This window comes from Myiozetetes cayanensis, unplaced genomic scaffold (genome assembly GCF_022539395.1).
Source record: "Myiozetetes cayanensis isolate MyiCay16 unplaced genomic scaffold, myiCay2020 scf153, whole genome shotgun sequence".
Taxonomy (NCBI): Eukaryota; Metazoa; Chordata; class Aves; order Passeriformes; family Tyrannidae; genus Myiozetetes; species Myiozetetes cayanensis.
In genome coordinates, this window is record NW_026087193.1 from 68,079 (window position 1) to 88,218 (window position 20,140).

Here is a 20,140-nt window from a genome sequence, read left to right on the forward strand (position 1 = left end):
TATATATATGGTTGGAAAGTTTTAATTCAATATAGCATGTTAGTATGGAAATATTCTACAGCATGTGATAATCAATTAACCTCTAGCATACAATAATCAAACTTTTGAGTACATTTAACTGACCATTGTCAAGAGACTCCAAATACTTCATTTGGGGATAAAGGGAATTTTATTTATAGGGAGAGAGTGTTTTTTCTTTATAATAAATGCATATCTTAAATGTTTAATGTTTGCTACATGCAAGTAATCTTATTTTGTTATCATAAATTAATTTTATGTAATAACATATCTCTGCAAGAATACAATTGAATGTATTGAATTAATGCATTTCATGGTTGAGTGCCAGTCTTTGATCATTGAAATAACCACCTCATACAGGACTGTGGGAAAAAAAGAAAATTTTAAGTAACATATTGGTAAATACAATTCTCTGTTGACAGTGTGAAATGACAAATTTCAATGAGTTATTTTGACCCATATTAGTCCATTGTATGCTTCAGTGGGTTGTGTAATAACTAGTTTGTTATACTAGTTTTGTTTTCTAAAATGGGTGGCCACATAGCAACTGCCCCCAATTACCAGAACTTTCTAATCCTATTCTTAGTCACAGTATACCTTTAATTTTGCCAGTATAAACAGTTCTGTAATTATTACCAGAACTGAATCTGATATGTTAAGCAACCTTCTCTTTATGACAAAAGATATAGAAAAATAATCAAAGGAAAATGGTAGGATGACAGAAGACTAAGAAACTTATTTTCCAGATGTACTATTCTTCATCTGGAGCCCCTGGTGGTCTAGAGGTAAAGGCGCCGCGCTATCACCGCGGAGACCCGGGTTCGATTCCCGGTCGGGGCCACTCCCGGGCAGGTGGGGCTCGTTAGCCCTTAAAGGCAACCCACCTACGTCCTAAGGACCTCGCTGCCACCGTCCAAGCTCGCTTGGCCCCGGCAGATGAACCTTAGGATTAAAGGGTGGGCTCAGTTCCGCGCACACTGTGTCTCACCTAAAAAATCCAATGCGCAGGCTGGAAGGTGGAAAGACCTTCCCCGGATCTTCGCTCACGAAGACTGGCCATTATTATTATTCTTCATCTATTGTTCAGTTTTAGAAGAGTAATTTACACTAAATTCAGAAGGATCAGAAACTGTTCCAAAAAGTGCATACATAGACCAGTACTGGAAAAATATTTTCCTTGCATGACAGGAAGCAATTAATCAGTGTGATGATAGATAAGTGTGAAGGGAGAAGAAAGGATTGTTTTGGCCAAGGAGACAGTAATCTTGAATGTCATGTGCAGTGACATGGAATTTTTAATATCTTCAGAAGGAAGACATTTATTTTAATTTTTTATTTTTAAAATTTTACTGGAAATAAACAGGAACTTGATTTCTTTTTTCTGTGAGACAAATGAAAGTCCAATTGTTATACTTTTCCTTTCCTAAAACCAAGCATGACTTGTTGGTTTCAGTCTGAATACCATTGGTTTTAGTCCATATTTACACATACTTGTTATTCTTACAGGAGAGCAAAAGAAGCTTTTCTTGTCTTACCATTTTCATTAAAGACGTTTTTTTTCTGAATAAAAATAAAATCAAGACCTTTCAAAGTGAAAAGGGCAATTCTCCCAAGCCAGAATACCTAGTTGCCCATGAAGTACTTAAAATGAGGGGCTTAGATACTGGTCACTGTTCCTGGAAATTTGAGGGTTAGATTTTAAGAGGAGGGTAGTCTTACTCATTTTCTAACTTGTAAGCCTTTCTTTTGGCCACACTCTTATAATTCTTCCCTTTAGTCAGCTTGGCACTTGTTTGAACCACTGATTAGCCAAATTGGTTCAAAAAAGGGAAAATTAGAATACTAAACTAGTCAAGCAAGAATAGCAGAAATGTTATTTTCACCCAGTTTACTGGTTTGCCAAGTACCAAGGGTTGATAGAAGGGAAAGTACAATGTAGCTGAGACAGAGGAACTGAGGAGGAGAGTGGTTCATTTTGGCAGCAATGAACTATGAAATTGGGTCAGTTGTAAACTGTCACTGATACCAGAAGTGTTTATGAGAAACAGGCAACTGCATATTTTGTGACAGATGAATCTTTCTCTGTTTGCAAATACTCTGAAATTCCTAGGTGTTTGGGACAGTATAGTCCAAAATGGTTTTACAGTCAAGTCATATGAACATAGTATGTGATGTAAGTTTATGTCACATCTATGCACAGTTTATCCCATAAATACAGTTTCAACATCTATTTTACATATCTAAATATCACAACTTGCACTTGTATTTTGGTTGATGTTATTCTCACTGAGACATAAAGGTAAAAGAAATCCTTCCTCACTGATCCCTCTCCTTTACATTCTGCAACAGCAAATGACTGAAGTCCTTACTTAGGAAAATTATTTGCATTCCAAGAATCTTATTTAAACTTGTGATCACATAATAAAGAACAAAGTAATTTTTGCAAGTGTCCTACAATTCTGTTTCTTCAGTACTAAGGCTGTGATATGCAATGATTGCTGTTCAAGTCAGAATCCTGAAAAGCAATATGTAGGCCTCTTTCTGTTATTTCTATCATCACTAAGGTAAACAAAAAGATCAAAGAAAAATTCTGCTTTTGCAGTGCTACTGTAATCATGCAAAATACTTAAGAAATTCATTTAGCCTACAAATTCTGAAAGTTTTCTATTAATAAAGACATAGATTATTATTTATTTTCCCCCATGTTTCTGAGTTTCTGTTGTACACAAGCCAAAAACCCCTTTAGTAATAATGTCAAATAACTGTATTCACTGTACTGAACCTTAAATGTTTTGAACTTTCTGGTTGCAATAAAAATATTCAGGAAATGTTAATATATGGACAATGAGAACAGAGTATGTATAATTTAAAAAGTACTTATTGGAATAATACATATATTCGATATTTATCATAAGAAATATTTTGGGAGAACAAAAAACCCAAATATATTCCAGAAAAGCTAAATGTCAAGGAATGAAGATACTATAGTACAAAGTTATGGTGGAAAGTACTGTATTTTTAACCAGCACAAGTTTTGAGGAGCAGCATTTATGCATTAATTTTTTCAACAGAAAACCAAAAAAACACACCCTATTTTTGTCCCCCAAACAATAGACAATTCATGCATTTAAATGACATTTTAGAATAACAAATATGATCTTCATTTTATTAAACACTGCAAATTAAAAAAATGTATGACACCTCCTCCAAGATATTGTCAAAATAAAGATTTCCTGAAGCATGATAAATAAGAAATCTACCAATAGACCAGTTTAGACCATCTTTTGATAGAAAAAACCCACACCACAAAACCAGTAATCCCAAGAATAAGATTGATCTGGTTGAATTCTCTTGCATTTTTGACACTACTTTCAACATCAACTTTGCCCAAATAACTCTTCTATTATTTTCTTTCGTGCAACATGGCTACTGTAAAAAAGCTTGAGTGAAAGTTACAGCAAAATCCCTGTAACTAAATAAACAATGACCCTCTATGGATTACTGATTATATGGAAATGTTTGTTTTTATTGATAAATAAAATGGTAAATTAAAGCCAAGCAAAACCAAAAAAGAGTAGATATCAGTGTTTCTTTTCAAATGAAAACACATTGTTTTTCATATCTACTAAACTAAGAAATTGGACATATGACCTTATTTGTTTATGTCCATAGAGGGACTGTATCTGCAAAAGTGTGAATGTCTAAAATAGCCATTAAATATCTACAATAGGTCGTTTTAATTTTCCCACTTGTGACTCTTCAAAACATATTTAATGTGTTGATTTCTTAACTAGAGGTAAGTAATTTGTAGGTCTTGTTAATATACTGTGCACACTTCATTAGTTTACTAATGTAATGCAGGATAACCATGCACAGACCTTCATTAAGAGCAGCACATATAATAAATTATTTGGACATCATGTTTTTTTCCATATGGTTTAACATGTCTGTATTTTCTCCTATTGGAGCCCCTGGTGGTCTAGTGGTAAAGGCGCGGCGCTATCACCGCCGAGACCCGGGTTCGATTCCCGGTCAGGACCACTCCCGGGCAGGTGGGGCTCGTTAGCCCTTAAAGGCAACCCACCTACGTCCTAAGGACCTCGCTGCCACCGTCCAAGCTCGCTTGGCCCCGGCAGATGAACCTTAGGATTAAAGGGTGGGCTCAGTTCCGCGCACACTGTGTCTCACCTAAAAAAAAATCCAATGCGCAGGCTGGAAGGTGTAAAGACCTTCCCCGGATCTTCGCTCGCGAAGACTGGCCATTATTATTTTCTCCTATTATTTCATTATTTTGTGAAGAATGCATAACAAGGGAAGAACCATTAGGTTGAGGAATCTGAAAGTCTTTTGCATCATAACCAAAAACTTGGAGTCTAGCAATATCTTCATATGCAGTCGTTTTACCCCCTTTTAAAATTTTTGCAAATCATGCAGTCAGTTCTGACTGATAGGCATCATAAAAGTCTCTTCTTCACTTTCAAATTTTAAAAAGTCTTTTGCAATTATGTGACAGTATGATTTAAAATTACAGTTCATACACCTTGAAACTCAAAAGTCTGAATTATAAGAGTGCCCTTATAGCTTCATCATCCTATATATGTCAAGAAGGTGCCAGTTACTCAGTGAAAAAAGCAAGTTTAAGGTTTCTGTAAAACACATATTACAGCTTTCTTGTACTAGTGAACACCTAGTATACACAGTTTCCCGAGATGGTTTCCTTCTCTCCTCTCCCATTTATGACATTCAATGAAATAACGTAATTTTGCAAAGTTAAAAGGGTTTCTGTCTTATTTTGCCTGCAGTTTCATGTTAGAACACCTATTTCTGGACTCAAGCACAATAGTGTGTAGTGGAAATCCCCAATTAAAACAGCAACAGCAATGGAATATATTGCAAATGAGAACACCTGTCATTTTAAAAGGAAATATTTTTGTAAACATTATCACACTGCAATACTGTGTTAGGTGAATCATGTAAGGTTTGCATTAGTATACTGACTAGATATTTTTTCAGAATATGTTCAAAAGATCTAAACATTGCCACAGGTTCAACTCAATTAAAATATACCAGAAGTAGCCCAGTGGCACACACTCTTGAATTTTGCAATTGCAATATATCTATAAAGCATGAATAAACTTTTGGTTTGTTTTTATACAAAAATTTTTTATATTAAAACCCCATACACCCCTCCCCAATATCCCCTAACAAAACAAACCCAAACCTTAATTAGACAACACTGTTTTTTTTATCCCTCCTACAGTTCTATTTATATCACTAAATCCAAGGTGGCCAATGTATTAACAGGTTGAAAGAAGGGATATTATCACACTCTCCAGAGTCAATGGTGGAAACAGAAGATTTGTTATGTTTATAAGCAAGATCAGGACCAATGTTATAATTACATATATAGCAAGAATATCTGTTCTGATGATGCATTTAAAATCTCAGTGTCACTTTTTATAACCTTCAACTACCCGCTTTAACTTTATTAAAGAAAATTCTTTAACTCCTTAAAATTTTTAATGCTAGTGACTGTTGTTTTTAGATCGAAGGTTTCTGTAATTTCTGAAATAGTGTTTAACTGATCTGATGTTTTGTATTTTTTCTTTATATTTTTAGGGAAACAGCATGTACCCATTAGTACTTATGTTCAATGGTTTGAAATGTCTCTAAATTCACTTTTCTAAGGTTATTAGAAAGGTAAAAATAACTGAAGTTGAATCTACCAAATGCAAGTTCATATTTAAGAGTTTATATTCTAATCCTAGATATAATCGCATAAATTCCTCCAACAAAAACAACTTCTATATCTATATAAATCCCTGACAAGATTTAAGCATTGTTTTGATTGTGAATGTCCTCTGTGTATCTCCAATTTACTTTTACTAAGGAATGTACAAATGATTTTATATAGCATGATACTAGTACAACTCTGTACTTTTTTTTTGCTTTTTAAATAAAAACAGCAAATACCTAGTCAGGAATAAACTGAAAAAATTTACATTCTTCTTTTAGAAAAGTAAATGAAATAACATTATTTCAAATGTGAATTAGTTATAAGACATGCGATACAATTACATAGATACATATCAACACATCACATTCAATTTGCAAAAAATGAATGATTACAAAACCAATATGGATGCTGACATATATATATATGTATGTACAAGGACTATAGCATTCATAATTACATTATACCTAAAATTGGTTTTTAATTATAAGGTGTTTTAGGAGGGAACAAAAAATAACAACTATTTTTATTATTGTTGGAGTTGGGAGGGTTAAGGATGAAAAACACCTCATTAGTATTTATTGTTAACTTTATTACTCAAATAACAAGTCATTCTTTTTCCACCTCTCCTTTGCTGCTGAGAGGCAGCAATTTCTGTGCTAAGTGCACCCTATTGCTACTTGGCATTGTAATTAATCCATTACGTCTGACTTCAGAGTTCTCTGTAGTTTGCTAGCAATCATGCACCTGGTCAAAAAAATACCTTTTAACCTAAGCTGCTCATTGATGTGTGTTACATTTTTGTTATTAAAAATTTGCATGTTTAAATTTCAAGAGTGATTTACATTAAGAAATCTTTCTTAAGAACATCAAGAAAGGCTTTTTTGCATAAAACCTATCAAATGTCTGTGAATCAGTTAAGAGACAACCTTATCAAGAAAGGTTTCTTAATGTGATCATTCATCAATAATTTCATGCTGTAAAAGGTGCTTTGATATTATTAGAGAAAACATTGTATGAAATCTCATGACATTTCTGACATAAGGAGAGAATTAAACTGTCTTCTATACATGTATACCAAGTAGCATATTCACTCATGCTGTTGTTTTTGGCATTCGAAAATGGAACACTTTCTAGAAATGGGAATATATGAGCTGAAACTATGTTTATTTATCATCTGGTAGTTGACTCAATCAGGTCAGTTCCCAATTCATTAGTTTGGCATTTCCATTGGTATCTTATGTTTTGAAAGTATTTGTTTTATAAAAAGCCAGATTTGGCAAGATTTTATACAACAAAAAATATTTTTTCTACTGTGGAAAAACACACTTTACAAAAGTTCTAACTTAAGAAAAAATGCACAAAACTGAAAAATAAAACCCCACCCCTGTTTCAGGCTGTAGACACTGGGGAAAATGTAGTGTCCATGGCATTTCTGTTTGGCATTTGTGAATAAAGAAAAGAGATAATAATGGCACATAGTAATTAAAAAGACATTCTATGATATTCCATGAACATCCCATCTTTGTGTCTTTCATTACTGTCTTCTATGCATCTTTCTGAACTGTGAAAGTATGCTTAAATTCTAAATTCATACACAACTATTTCTATTTTGCAGTTCCCAACATTCTAGTCTCAGAAGTGAAGACAGAATGAGAACATTCATTTTAAGAATTTAAAAAATCCCACTATCAGTACTTTTTATCCTTCAGAGAAAGTACATTCTGTAAAATTTGAATGATTGAAAACTTCAGTTCTGATGTTAGCAGTTTTACTGACCAAATCACTCAACAGAAAATATTTCATCAAGGAATGCAACTAGTAAAATGGTCATTGCACCTTTAAAAACATAAGGGGGGGACGAAAGAGGAAACCAGCTTGATTTTGCTTCAATAGCAAAAACCTGTTATCCTTTGTGAGTGTATGACTGAAAATTTAAAAACAACTGAGTCACAGGATTTTGCTGAAAAAAAAAGAAAATGTACTGTGAATGTATTTCAGCATCTTTTGCTTTTCCTCCATATGGTTTAAATAAAATCATAATGTTAACTAAAAACTCTGTGAACACTCACAGAGTCCCGGCTGACAATAAATTAGTATTATGTAATTTATTTTCACAGATAATGTAGTCCGTCTTGTACATCTTCAATCACGCAAAGGTGGTCTTGGAGGGCCTCTTAGGCACAGTTAGACCAGGTTGTACTCCTTCAGGTTTAACTGTAGAATTGTGTCCTTGACAGCAGCAAAGACGAAGCGTATATTCTCTGTGTCTGTAGCACAAGTGAAGTGAGAATAGATAATTTTGTCACTGTCTGGATTCAGGTCTACAAACATCTTCAAGATGAACTCTCGTGCCGCTTGTGCATCCCGTTGTGGTCCTGATAATGAAGAAGAAAAAGTCAGTTTCTCCTAAAGTCAATTCAATATTTGAGCTTATTTAGGAGGGGAACCTCATGAGCAGAAAACAGAAGACTCAGTCTGTGATCCTTGTATAAGAGAGGAAGAGAAAAATTTTGCTAATAAATACTATCATATACTATATTTTCCCAATAGGAACTTTTAAAAAATAAAAATGGAAGGAAATTGCAGAAGTTGATCATACAAGAGTTGTTCTTTTCCTTCTGACTATCCTCTTTCTTCCATAAGATGTTTAAAATGGAGAGGTGAAATTGATGATCTATAATCCCACAAAATGAACAACAGAAGAATTAGTTACTTTATAAATATATTAAAAATTAATAGATTTGGCCCATTTTCAGTCTATATCTACTGTATTTAAACTATACTTAAGTACGTTCCTTTAAAATGTAGCATAATCAAGTTACATTTTTACCTGATCTGACACTGTCCCCAACAGAATTTAATTTACTTCAGTGATGGTAAAATATACATGCTTGCTAGTTGAAGCTGTTCAATTGCAAAGTTATTGTTCTAACAAATCAATTATCTAAATTATGCATAACAATCCTATTAAATTTCAACAAACTCTGTAATTCTCAGAAGAACACAAAGTCTATGTAACCAAACTACATGTTCTGCTTTGCACAAGGCAGAAGGCAAAATAATGACTTCCAATCTATAAGTCTGAGGATTTGTTCATGTTCAGTCAAAAGAGCAACACAGAAGCAGGAACATTAGTCACAAACTATTTTTTTCCTATACATATACTGTTCCAGTGCAATTTTCATAGACCACTATTCCCTTGTCCTCCTGTTTCTGCAATGTGGGTTTCTACAGAACATGTATGTTTGCTGTGCCACCTCCTCTTATCTCCTCATTAGTCCTGGTCTTGTTACATGACTATAAATACTAGCGCTCAGTTGTTATATAGTTCTGTCCTTCATTGGTTATGAAATCTGTACTTAGGGGGTATGTGCCCACATAACTTTCAATGACTGCACAATAAAACTTATTTTTAATATTTAAATACAATTTTAAGCATTTCTAATTTGCATAAACACACAAATTAGGTAGAAAAGGAAGCACAGAAGATAAAATGCTTTCTGATATTTACTGGTTGCAAAGCCTTGTGGAAGGAGAACATGATTCTACAATATCTTGGTGTATGTACATGAATATGTATGTGTATATATAGACACATACACAGAATACACATTTTCTGAGTGTGGGGAGGAAAGGGTTGAAAAGTGTAAGATTTGTCAAGGAGAGAAAAATAGAGCTGTTTTCGATCAAGATGACTATGTAGCAGTGTGGGAAACTTCACATATTTACTGCTGATTACCCTCTACCTGTTTTGAGAAACAGAACTTCTGTAGAGATAACATAAAAGCTATCAGAAACTTAAAGAGACATCTCTCACAGACAGGTTTGAGCCTCCTGTTGGGAGAGAGAGAGATCATAAAAAGCACAGAGGAGATCAGTCTCGTGAAGTATTGCGCATGCACCAGGCCCTTTGTTATGTTGAGGTCAGGAAAAGCCCCGCATGCTTTTTGCCCCTGCTAAGATGGACTAAACTTAGCAGCGTATGTGTCCCTGTTTGCCAGTAAGGTGATGGAATAAATCTACTCTTCACACTTCAGCTGTAGATTGTGTTCATCTTGGTTGCCTGCATGTATTTGGTTCACACACTGAGATGTAAAGAACAACATGTAAACAGATAATAAGTTCTCTGAACTAGGACAAAGAGGACTTCAAAATGTTTTAAATTTCTAAACACAACAGATTCTAGCCTTTAGCTTCATCACATATTCTATAGAAACAGTAGTAAAGCTAAATTTCCCTACTATTTTTTTTTACTCTTAATAAGCTTAAATATTTGTAAAGGAGACTCCTAGACTTTCAAAGACAATGATTTCATCAAAATTAGCCATTTATTGTTTTAATCAACTTCCTATAATTTTGTTAAACGGTTTTACAGTGGTAAGGCACAGGCAGGGTTGTCCCTCTCAAAATCTATTGCACTATTCAAAGCCTGTATCCAAATTTTGCTTGCCTAATAACATGTCTGCTTATTATAATGTAATTTAATTTTTTTCTGACTGGAATTCAAGTATGGAAAACTAAGATTAAAAAGAAAATTTTCCACCTCAGGTATCTAAAAAAAGGGAATGAACTACTGCTAGATTTACAATGCTAGGTGGTTATGATCTAAATAATCTTGGAAAATAATTATAATAAAAATCAATATGTTTCTTGTCCATTGTTCCCTATTTAGAAGTCTTAAAATAGTCAAGTCCTATATAAAAAGTATTTGTAATTTAGTTTGCCTACTTAGCTTGGTAAGTGTAATCATTTATTTTCTTTGAAGACTCTGGAGGGGAGTGTGCTCCTGTGGATAGATATTTTCTTCTTTCCTTCACAAACATGGCCCCTTTTTGTCTTTTTCCCCTCTCCCAGCACTTTATTCCAGTCTTGGAACTGATCTTTTAGTATGATCTGTGAAAGCATACCTTCATGTGATACTCTGACCCTTGAGCACATTTCAATCTCTCATCCAATGTTATGACATATTGTGCAGTACAACTGCTTAGTTTAATCAGTCCATTTTGCCATCCTGGTTACCATTTCTCATTCCTATGCGACTTTCTCCATTGTACTGCCCACATGGGAAAAGTGATCCATCTAAAAAATACCTAATTCTGATCAGTTCTCCAAATGTGTCCGTCTTCAACATCTCCAAACAGGGTGTTGGAACAGCAGAGAGGACCACATAGTGACCTGTGCAACCCAAAGAGTGTGTGACTGTCTTGGTTTTGGCTGGGATAGAGTTCATTTTCTGTAGCTGGTACAGTGCTGTGTTTTGAATTTAATATTAGAATAATGCTGATAACATGCTGATGTTTTGGTTGTTGCTGAACAGTGAGTCAAGGGCTTTTCAGTGTCTCATGTTCTGCCAGTGTAGAGCTGCACAAGAAGCTGGGAGGGAGCACAGCCAATACAGTTGACCTGAACTGGACAAAGGAATATTCTATATCATAGAATGCCATGTCCAGTATATAAACTGGGGGAAGTTAGCCAGAAGGGGCCAATCATTGCTTGGGGATGGGCTGGGCATCAGTTAGTGGGTGGTGAGCAATTATATTGTGCATTAATTGCTTTTATTGTACATCAATTGTTTTTATTCTTTGTCCTTTTCATTACTATTATTATTATTGTTAGTATTATTACTATATTTTATTTTATTTTAATTATTAAACTGTTTTTATCTCAAATCATAGGGTTTAGCTTTTTTTCTGATTCTTCTCCCCAGGCAGGGAGGAGTGAGCAAGCAACTACATGATACTTAGTTGCCAACTGGGGGTAAACCACAACAGTCACCCACCCCATCTTTCCACCAAAAGAAATCAGATCAAACCATAACCTTGTCTAAGGGGTTAAGTCCAGCAAGATCTGCAGAATTAGAGTAACACTGAAAGACTCTCAGGTCTGGTTTACTGGTTATGGCCCTACTTGTCCATAACCTTTTTTTGTTTCCTTTACCCATAGCAAAGGAGAAGAGAAAGAGGGTTTCTCTGAGTTGACTGATTGAAAACCTGACAACTTTTTATGATGAAATAACTGGCCTGGTTGATGAGGGGAGAACACTGGACTTCAGTAAGGTTTTTGACATTGTCTCACATAAGATCTTCATAGGGAAGCTGATGAAGTATGCACTGGATGGCAGACAGTGAGTGGGACTGAAAACTGGCTGAATGTCTGGTGATCAGTGGCACAAAGTCTAGTTGGAGGACAGTAACTAGTGGGGTACCCCAGTGGTCAATACTGGATCCAGTCCTGTTTATCATCTTCTTTAATGATCTGGATAAGGGAGCAGAGTGTACCCTCAGCGTGTTTCTTGTTGACACAAAACAGGGTGGAGTGGCTACATCCCGAGGGACCTCAACAGGTTGGACAAATGAGCTGACAGGAATCTCATGAAGTTCAACAAAGGGAAGTGCCAAGTCCTGTACATGAAGAGTAACAAGCCTAGGCACCAATATATTCTGGGGCCACCCAACTAGAAAGCAGCTTGGCAGAAAAAGATCTGAGGGTACTAGTGGATACTAGGTTGAACATGAGCTAGCAATGTGCCCTTGACACGAAGAAGGTTAATGGTATCCTGGGCTGCATTAGGAGGAATGTTGCCAGCAGGTCAAGGGAGGTTATCCTTTCCTTCTAATCAGCACTGGCGAGGCCACACCTGGAGTTCTGTGTCCAGTTCTGGGCTCCTCAGTACAAGAAGACATGGACATACTGGAGAAAGTCCAACCAAGGGCCACTAAGATGATTAAGGGACTGGAGGAAATGACTGTTTAACCTAGAGAAGGCTCAGATGGAGATCTCATCAATGTATACAAATACCTGAAGGGAGGGTGCAAAGAAGATGGAGCCAAACTCTTGTTGATGGTGCCCAGTTACAGGACAAGAAGTGATGGGAACAAGATGAAACACAGGAGGTTCCATCTGAACATCAAAAACCCCTTTTTTACCGTGAGGGTGATTAAGCACTGAGATAGGTTGCTCAGAGAGGTTGTAGATATTCAAAAGCTATCTGGACATATTCCTGGGAAACAGGCACTAGGTGACCTTGTTTGAGCAGGGGGGTTGGACTAGATGATCTTCAGAGGTCCCTTCCAACCTCAATTTTGCACGAATTTTGTCTGTTTTTTTTTTCTGGACAAGCTTTTAACACAGGTGTATCTCCACCTGAGTGCTCATAACAGAAGGGCCCATACAACCTTCTCACCTGCAGGATGTCATCTAAGGCACCTGTTACACTTGTAACTTGAAAAGACAAGAATATATTCTATTAAAACTGTCAGTTCTGTTTAGTACTATCAAACTAAACTTACACTGACTCATAAATAAGTATGGTCTGATCCTGCAGGTTGTTCACTGTGAACACATTCTTTCCTCTCAAACAGGAAAAACCTGAAACTTTTTTCTTTTATCTAGTTTTGAAAATGAGAGGTTTAATCTTTTTTTGTAGCTTTTGAATCTGCTTTTCACTCTCTGGTGAGACAAAAGAGATATTATTATATGAATTTGAAGCCTCCACTCAATTACCTTAGAATACCTAACTTTTTACCTCAAGAGAACTTTCTGTAATACAACTTCGTTAGAAACAGCTGTTTGTTCCATGTAATGTTTTCTGGGACAAGCCCATTAAACTTCACATAAGTAACATAAAATTAAAATAATGGAAACAAAGAAGAAATGGTACAATGAAAGGGTGGGAGGAATGATACTGGTTTCTTTGACGGCCACAGAGAATTTAGGACACTTATCTTCAGATATCCAACCTTAAACAAAAAAGCAACAAAACACAAACAAGCACAAAACAAAAATTAATGTGTAGAAAACAAAAATAATGTGTAGAATGAGAAATGTATTTTTATATAATTTTAGTTTTATACTTCAGTTCAAATCCTCACCCCAACTTATGAACAAGGACAGAATAAGGTGCATTGCTAATATTATGTTACTCATTTATAATCAATAATTTCACATGAAAGGTACTGCCATCTTATCCACAATTAATGGAGGTACAAGACGAAATCCTAGAAATCTAAAGAGTTTCACAAGACTTCAGTGACTTTAAAAATTTGGAGCATTAAAAATTGATATTTTATTAATTTTTTACTTTTTATATAATTTAGAAAACCCCATGAACAGTAAGTCATTCAACTACAAACTAACCATTTGGTGTACTAAGTACAATTTGTAAAGAAGAAAATGAGTGTAATGAATAATAGGTGATTGTCTTAAGAGCCTCTAAGCAAAATAAGGGCAAGGTTATTACATTTTGTCATTATTGCAGTTTAAATGAGCTCTGGTGGCAATATACTTACCATCATATTCTGGGAAATAATCAACTAAATGGGAGTACATAATTTTCTCCTCTAAGAGATCTTTTTTATTTAAGAACAGAATAACCGAAGAATTCTGGAACCATGGATATGTGATAATTGTCCTAAAGAGTGCTTTGCTTTCTTCCATTCGATTCTGGAATTAAAAAAAGAGAGATAAATGTATACAGTTGTGAAACATTTTATTATTTTTTAAAATCAATCCATGCAATTCCATTTTATTTGATAAACAGATCCATTTCACATTTTACATCTTCTTACCAAAATGTAAGATTTAACTGATTCCTTTACAGTTCATAGGTATATTAAATATGCAGGCAATTTCCTTTTGCAAACTCATTGACACAAGCATGATTCTTTAGAACACAGGTCATGGACTTGATACTTGTAACAGGTTCTGTTGTAAATACTGACTATGCACAGTTATGATCAACCAATAAATTCATGGGTTCTGAAATGCATGTGGTTCAAGGCATAGATAAGTGTACATCAAGACATAATAACCAAGGTTTAAGAACCTTATTTATTTTATATGAGTTTCCTGAACTTTAAATACAAGTAAACCTTATTTTTTTGAAAGAGATCAAAGTTAAAATATTTCCAGGTAAATTTAGAATTTACTCATTGATAACCTGAGAATATGCCCAAATCAAAGGCTTATGACATAAAATCTTACAAATGGTAAAGTTGTTTCTAACGTCATTGGGTTAGCCTTTACTTAAGCCTTGTTAATTGCTCCTGCAAAGCATTTTACATGATAGAGAAAATGTAAATAAGTGAAGCATACAGTTCTGTTTGCAAGGGTTTCCTGACACTGTAAAATTCTGTGTGGTTTGATACAATTCTGAAGAACTGTTAATCTGACATGATGCGTGTCGTGGTTTTGCCCACCAGTCCATCCCTGGAGCTGAGGATGGTTTTGTCCAAGTGATTTCCGGACAAAAAAAACAATCAAAAAGTTCAGTGACGCCTTTGCTAATTACATCTTTAAGAAAACGGAAGAGAAGGTTGGTTGCGCAGTGAAAATTAAGAGCAGCAGCCATGTAGAAGAGTAGCGGGCCCGAGGAGGGTCAAGGCCCCCTCCTTCCCCCGGCTTGGGTCGGGGGGGGGCAGGTGTAGTACTGAAGCCTCCCTTCTCTCTTTTGAGAGAGTGAAGAAAAAAAAAAGGTTTAAAAAACGAACTGCTTGGACAGAAACCACTGCAGAGAAATTCCAGCGAAGAGATAAAAGATTTTCAAGGTCAAAGCTGGCAGCCAGAGGAGAGAGAAGAAAGGTTCGAAGGGGGGAGAGCTGCTTTTTCTCCCTTTCACTCTCCCTCCCTTCAGCAGGGTAAAGACTGAAAAATAAAATCCCTGCTACCTGTGAAAGTTTGTTGGGGTGAGGAGACCCCCCATGCGGCTCGCAGAGGAGCTTATAGATGTATCAGAGATTTGTGACTTTAACAGAGAAAGCCTTATGCTGGAGCAGAAGCGGCTCGGGTAAGGCAGAGTCCTGTTGAAGACTTTGTGACCCTTGAAGGGGACGATGCTTATGCCGGAGCGAGACGGTTCGGATAAGCTTGGGATCTCAGTGAGAAATCCATGCTGCTGCTGTTGAAGATTTATGACCCTGAGGGGGATGAGGGCCTACGCTGGAGCAGAAGATGGCTCAGGTGGGATATTGGGATCCGAGTAAGGGATCCAGACTAGACCCATGCCGAGAAGTCAATCAAGGACTGTTCTCCCATGGGGAGGGACCTCCATAGGGAAACAGGGGTGAACTCTTAAACCATTATCCCCTGTAACCCTGTGGAAGAAGATCCATAGTAAGCAAGTGTCCCCTTGCAAACCTATGGAAGGAGACCCTTCAGGACCTGGGTAACCCCCAGCCTTCGGTTTTAGCCCAGGAGGGGGGGGGGGTAGACCCAGCCCTGGAGGCCAACACAGAATGAGAGAGAGATAAAGGAGTTCCAACTGCGAAGAGAGTGCTGCAGAGTTACTGGAGAGAAAGAGAAAGCTGGAATTCCGAGAATGAAAAAGGACTGCTTCTCCTCCTTGGACTGATATAAAGGAAGGTGGGGGGAGAAGTATCTTCTGTAAATACATAATACCTTTTACTTAAGTAGAATTGTTGTAGATATAATTCTTTAATTTTAGCTTGTTAATAATAAATACTCATACTTTTTTTTCAATTCAGTCTCTTTTTGTCTGCATAAACCTTCTCTCAACTGATAGTAATTGTATGGGGAGTGTAAAAATAAATTGAGCCAGGGCAAAACCACGACAATGCGGTTAATACAAAGTCAGAACAAATTGAGTTTAGAACCAGGAATTAACTCTACTTCTTTATTATTTGAAAACTCTAAGGCAGGCCTGATTAGCTACCTATGGAAGTTTCTTTTTAGGAACTGCCTCCTGAAAACATGTTTCACCACCAAACAGGCTTCTAGAGAACAAAATTTAAGTGAATCTTGTGGATTCTGATGTTGCTGAACCATAGAATCATAGAATTGTTTAAATTGGAAAAGGCCTCAAAGATTATCAAGTCCAACTGTTAACCTAAGTCCACCACTAAAGCATGTCTTTAAGTGTCACATCTGCACATTTTTTAAATACCCCAGGGATGGTGACTAACACTCCCCTGGGCAACCTGTTCCAATGCTTGATAACTCAGTGAAGAATTTTTTCCTAATAACCAACATGAACCTCCCCTGGCTCAACTTGACGCTGTTTCCTCATATTCTGTTGATTGTTACATAGGACAAGAGACTGACACCTCCTTTCAAATACTTGTAGAGAGCAATAAGGTCTTTACTGAGCCTTCTATTCTCCAGACTAAAAAAACTCATTACCCTCTGCTGCTCCTCAAAGGACTTATGTTCCAGATCCTTCATCAGCTTTGTTACTCTTCTTTGGATGTGCTCCAGCACCTCAATGTTTTTCTTGTAGTGAGAGGCCCAAAACTGAGCACAGTATTCAAGGTGCAGCCTTACGAGTGCACAGTACAAAGGGATGATCACTTCCCTAGTCCTGCTGGCCACACTATTTCTGATACAAGCCAAGACACCATTGGCCTTCTTGCCCACCTGGGCACACTGCTGACTCACATTCATCTGGCTGTCAACCAATACCCCCACATCCTTTTCTGTTGGGCAGCTTCCCCAGGCCTATAGCATTGCATGGAGTTATGACCCAAGTGCAAGACCTGGCACTTGGCCTTGTTGAACCTCATAAAATTGGCCTTGACCCATCTATCCAACCTGTTCAGATCCCTCTGTAGACCTTTCCTACCCTCAAGTAGATCAACACTCCTGCCCAACTTGGTGTTTTCTGCTAATTTACTGAAGGTGCACCCAATCTCATCATCCAGACCATTGATAAAGATATTAAACAGAACTGTGCCCAGTACTGAGCCCTGGGGACCTCCACTAGTGACTGGCCACCAACTGGATTTATCACTATTTACTACAAGTCTTTGGGCCTGGTTATCCAACCAGATTTTTACCCAGAAAATATACCTGTCCAGACAGTTTCTCCTGGACAATGCTGCGGGAAATGGTCTCAAAGGTTTTGCTAAAGTCCAGGTGAACAACATCCCCACTGGGTCACCCTGTCATAGAAGGAGATCAAGTTAGTCAAGCAGAACCTGCCACCAGTACATTTGGGTGGATCCTATTCACCCCATAGATTTATGTGTGTCTAAATGGTATAGCAGGTCTTTAACCCTTTCCCCTTGGATTATGAGGTCTTCATTCTGCTCCCTGTCTCTGTCTTCCAGCTCAGCAGTCTGGGTACCCTGTGTACAACTGTTGTTAATAAAGACTGAGGCAAAGAAGGCATTAAGTACCTCATCCTTTTCCTCATCCTTTTCCTCATCCTTTGTCACTATGTTTCTGCCCTCATCCAATAAAGGATAGAGATTCTTCTTAACCCTCCTTTTGTTGCTAATGTATGTATCATTCTGTAAGAAAACTCAGACAGTTTTACTATAAGTTTATTTTCACTTATATTAATTTACATTTTAAAGTGATCTGCATAAGAATGGAATATAGGGACTGGTAAAAAAACTCACCACCTAAAAAATTCAATTCTGTAGAAATTGATAGTTTAGTTATCTTGTATCACCACAGAATCTTCAAGCAATTTATTAAACTTTACACCATGTTGGAGCAGTGAGTGAAAGTAAATAGACAAATTTATAGATGAAGAAACTAAGGCAGAGAAGTAAAATCTTTGATTTTTTTGCAATCAGTTGCACGGATTTCAATGGTGCAAGAATTTCATTCAAAAAGGAGAAAAACTGAAATGTCAACAAAGTTTAGCATAAAACATAAGCTCTTAGGTTAATTGTTAAAGCACAATCACGACCTTTCCTTTTATAACTTTGTAATATACAGACCTAATAACAATACCATAGTTAAAACTTGAGGGAAGTCAGAGGAGGGGAAAAAATGAAGTACATGTCCTAAATTCACAGAGGGTTTTTTTTATTAGTTTTGTTTTCTGTGGTTTTGTTTCGGATTTTACTGTCACAAACTACACTCACACTGTGGACAATGGTATCTCTAACTATTGAGGTTTGAGAAAATAAAATACCTAACATGCTCTAAAAACAAGAGCATACCTGTATCTTCTTCTGATATCTTAGCAATGATAAATCCTGTAGGATTTAACTCTTCCATTCCATCCCTGTAATTGCTACCTTCAGGTGGATGGTCTTTCCAAAACTGAGGTCCTCCTTAGGAAGTAAATAAAAATGTTTATCAGGTTTTTCCCCTTTCCCTGTGTCCCAGTTTAAATGAGACAAGGGTCTTTTGCTGAGGATGAATTAGGAGGAAAAGACCCAAACTTCTCTTTCCAAGCAATTATAAATCCAAAATTAAGAGGCTTCGATTGAAGGAAAACAAATTATGGAAAAGGGAAAATAACAGCCCTTTATTAAAAGGTATGTGTGTATCAACAGGAACACGAAAAAAACCAAGTAAAATAACTAAGTAATACTCCTATACCCACCAATAATCCCCTTCAAGAACAAAACCGATAAACCGGCAAAAGGAAAATAGTTCAATTTCTTGCACCCTTTGGTGCAGTTCCAACCACAGTCAGCAGGGGGCGCCATCGGGTCACTGGAGATGCAAAATTTGTAATGTCCTGTACCATTCACCAGGTGGCGCTGTTGGGTCACTAAAGGTGTGAAAAAAAAACTTGTAGTGTCCTATTGTAGTCACCAGGTGGCGCTGTTGGATCACTGAAGGAGTAGAACTTGTAATGTCCAGTGCCCGTCACCAGGCAGCTCTGTGAGATCCTTGGTTGCCGCCAGGTGGGGGGGGGGGGGAAGAAGGGGAAGGAAAACAACAGCAATAAAACAGAAAGTTCTCCCAATGGAAGAAAACTCACAAACTTCAGCTGATTAGGGTCCGTTGTGAGCAGGGCTTGCAACCAGCCAGAGCCGAGCCAAGAGCAGCAGCCAGAGATCCCCTCCGACAGGAAAGAGACAAAGGAACCCGGCAGTGTCTGCAGCCCACGCAGCCTCTCACCCCGGCAGCGAGAGAGACTCTCCTCCCCCCCCAGCCTCCACCCCCTTCCAGTCACACACCAGCCACTTCCCCCCTTCGTTGTCAAGGAAACAAATCTCGACCATTAGGGCTCGGGTCGATTCCTTTGTTCAACTAAATGGGCAATATACAGAGCACACACACACACACGGCAGGGGGAAAGGAAAGAAAAATTCCTTGCTAAAAATACGAACTATGACACCCTGTTGTTATAAGGAAGGTCGACAGGATTTTGTTAAACACATATTAAACTCTCAGCAGTTTTAAAAAACTGTCCCAAAAACCACCACTGTAAATCTGAATTTAAAATGTATCATTATGAAAAACTAATAGCCTCTTGTTTCTATTGAAAGGCTCACAGGAATAAAACCTTTTGCTTTTTGTAATTTGTTTGATAGAATCATAAAGTTTAAAAGAAAGCAGAGGCATAACAAAAGAAGCAAAGAGATGAAATGTTATAGCTTAAATACTGATAAAATACTAATAGAAAGTAATGGACTTTTAAGAAAAATATTACAATTTGAATTTATGAGTTTAAAGATTGTT

At 36.8% G+C, this 20,140-nt stretch overlaps 1 protein-coding gene across 1 annotated transcript; it reads right to left on the reverse strand.

Annotated features, from left to right (window-relative positions):
* Positions 1–6,152: 6,152 nt before the first annotated feature.
* On the reverse strand, positions 6,153–18,684 carry LOC126637610 (guanine nucleotide-binding protein G(q) subunit alpha-like). The gene is made up of 3 exons (XM_050310983.1): positions 18,664–18,684; positions 14,044–14,197; positions 6,153–8,130 (listed from the first exon to the last, which is right to left on the reverse strand). Exons 2-3 carry the CDS (start codon positions 14,189–14,191, stop codon positions 7,940–7,942), a joined length of 339 nt encoding a protein of 112 aa, XP_050166940.1. The 5' UTR covers positions 14,192–14,197; positions 18,664–18,684; the 3' UTR covers positions 6,153–7,939.
* Positions 18,685–20,140: the final 1,456 nt, after the last annotated feature.

Bases quoted from the DNA above. Each gene is read 5' to 3' on its own strand.
- LOC126637610 (XM_050310983.1), bottom strand. From the start codon at position 14,191: ATGGAAGAAAGCAAAGCACTCTTTAGGACAATTATCACATATCCATGG. The intron at 8,131-14,043 runs GTAAGTATATTG...CTTCATTATCAG, and splicing joins TTATTTCCCAGAATATGATG to GACCACAACGGGATGCACAA.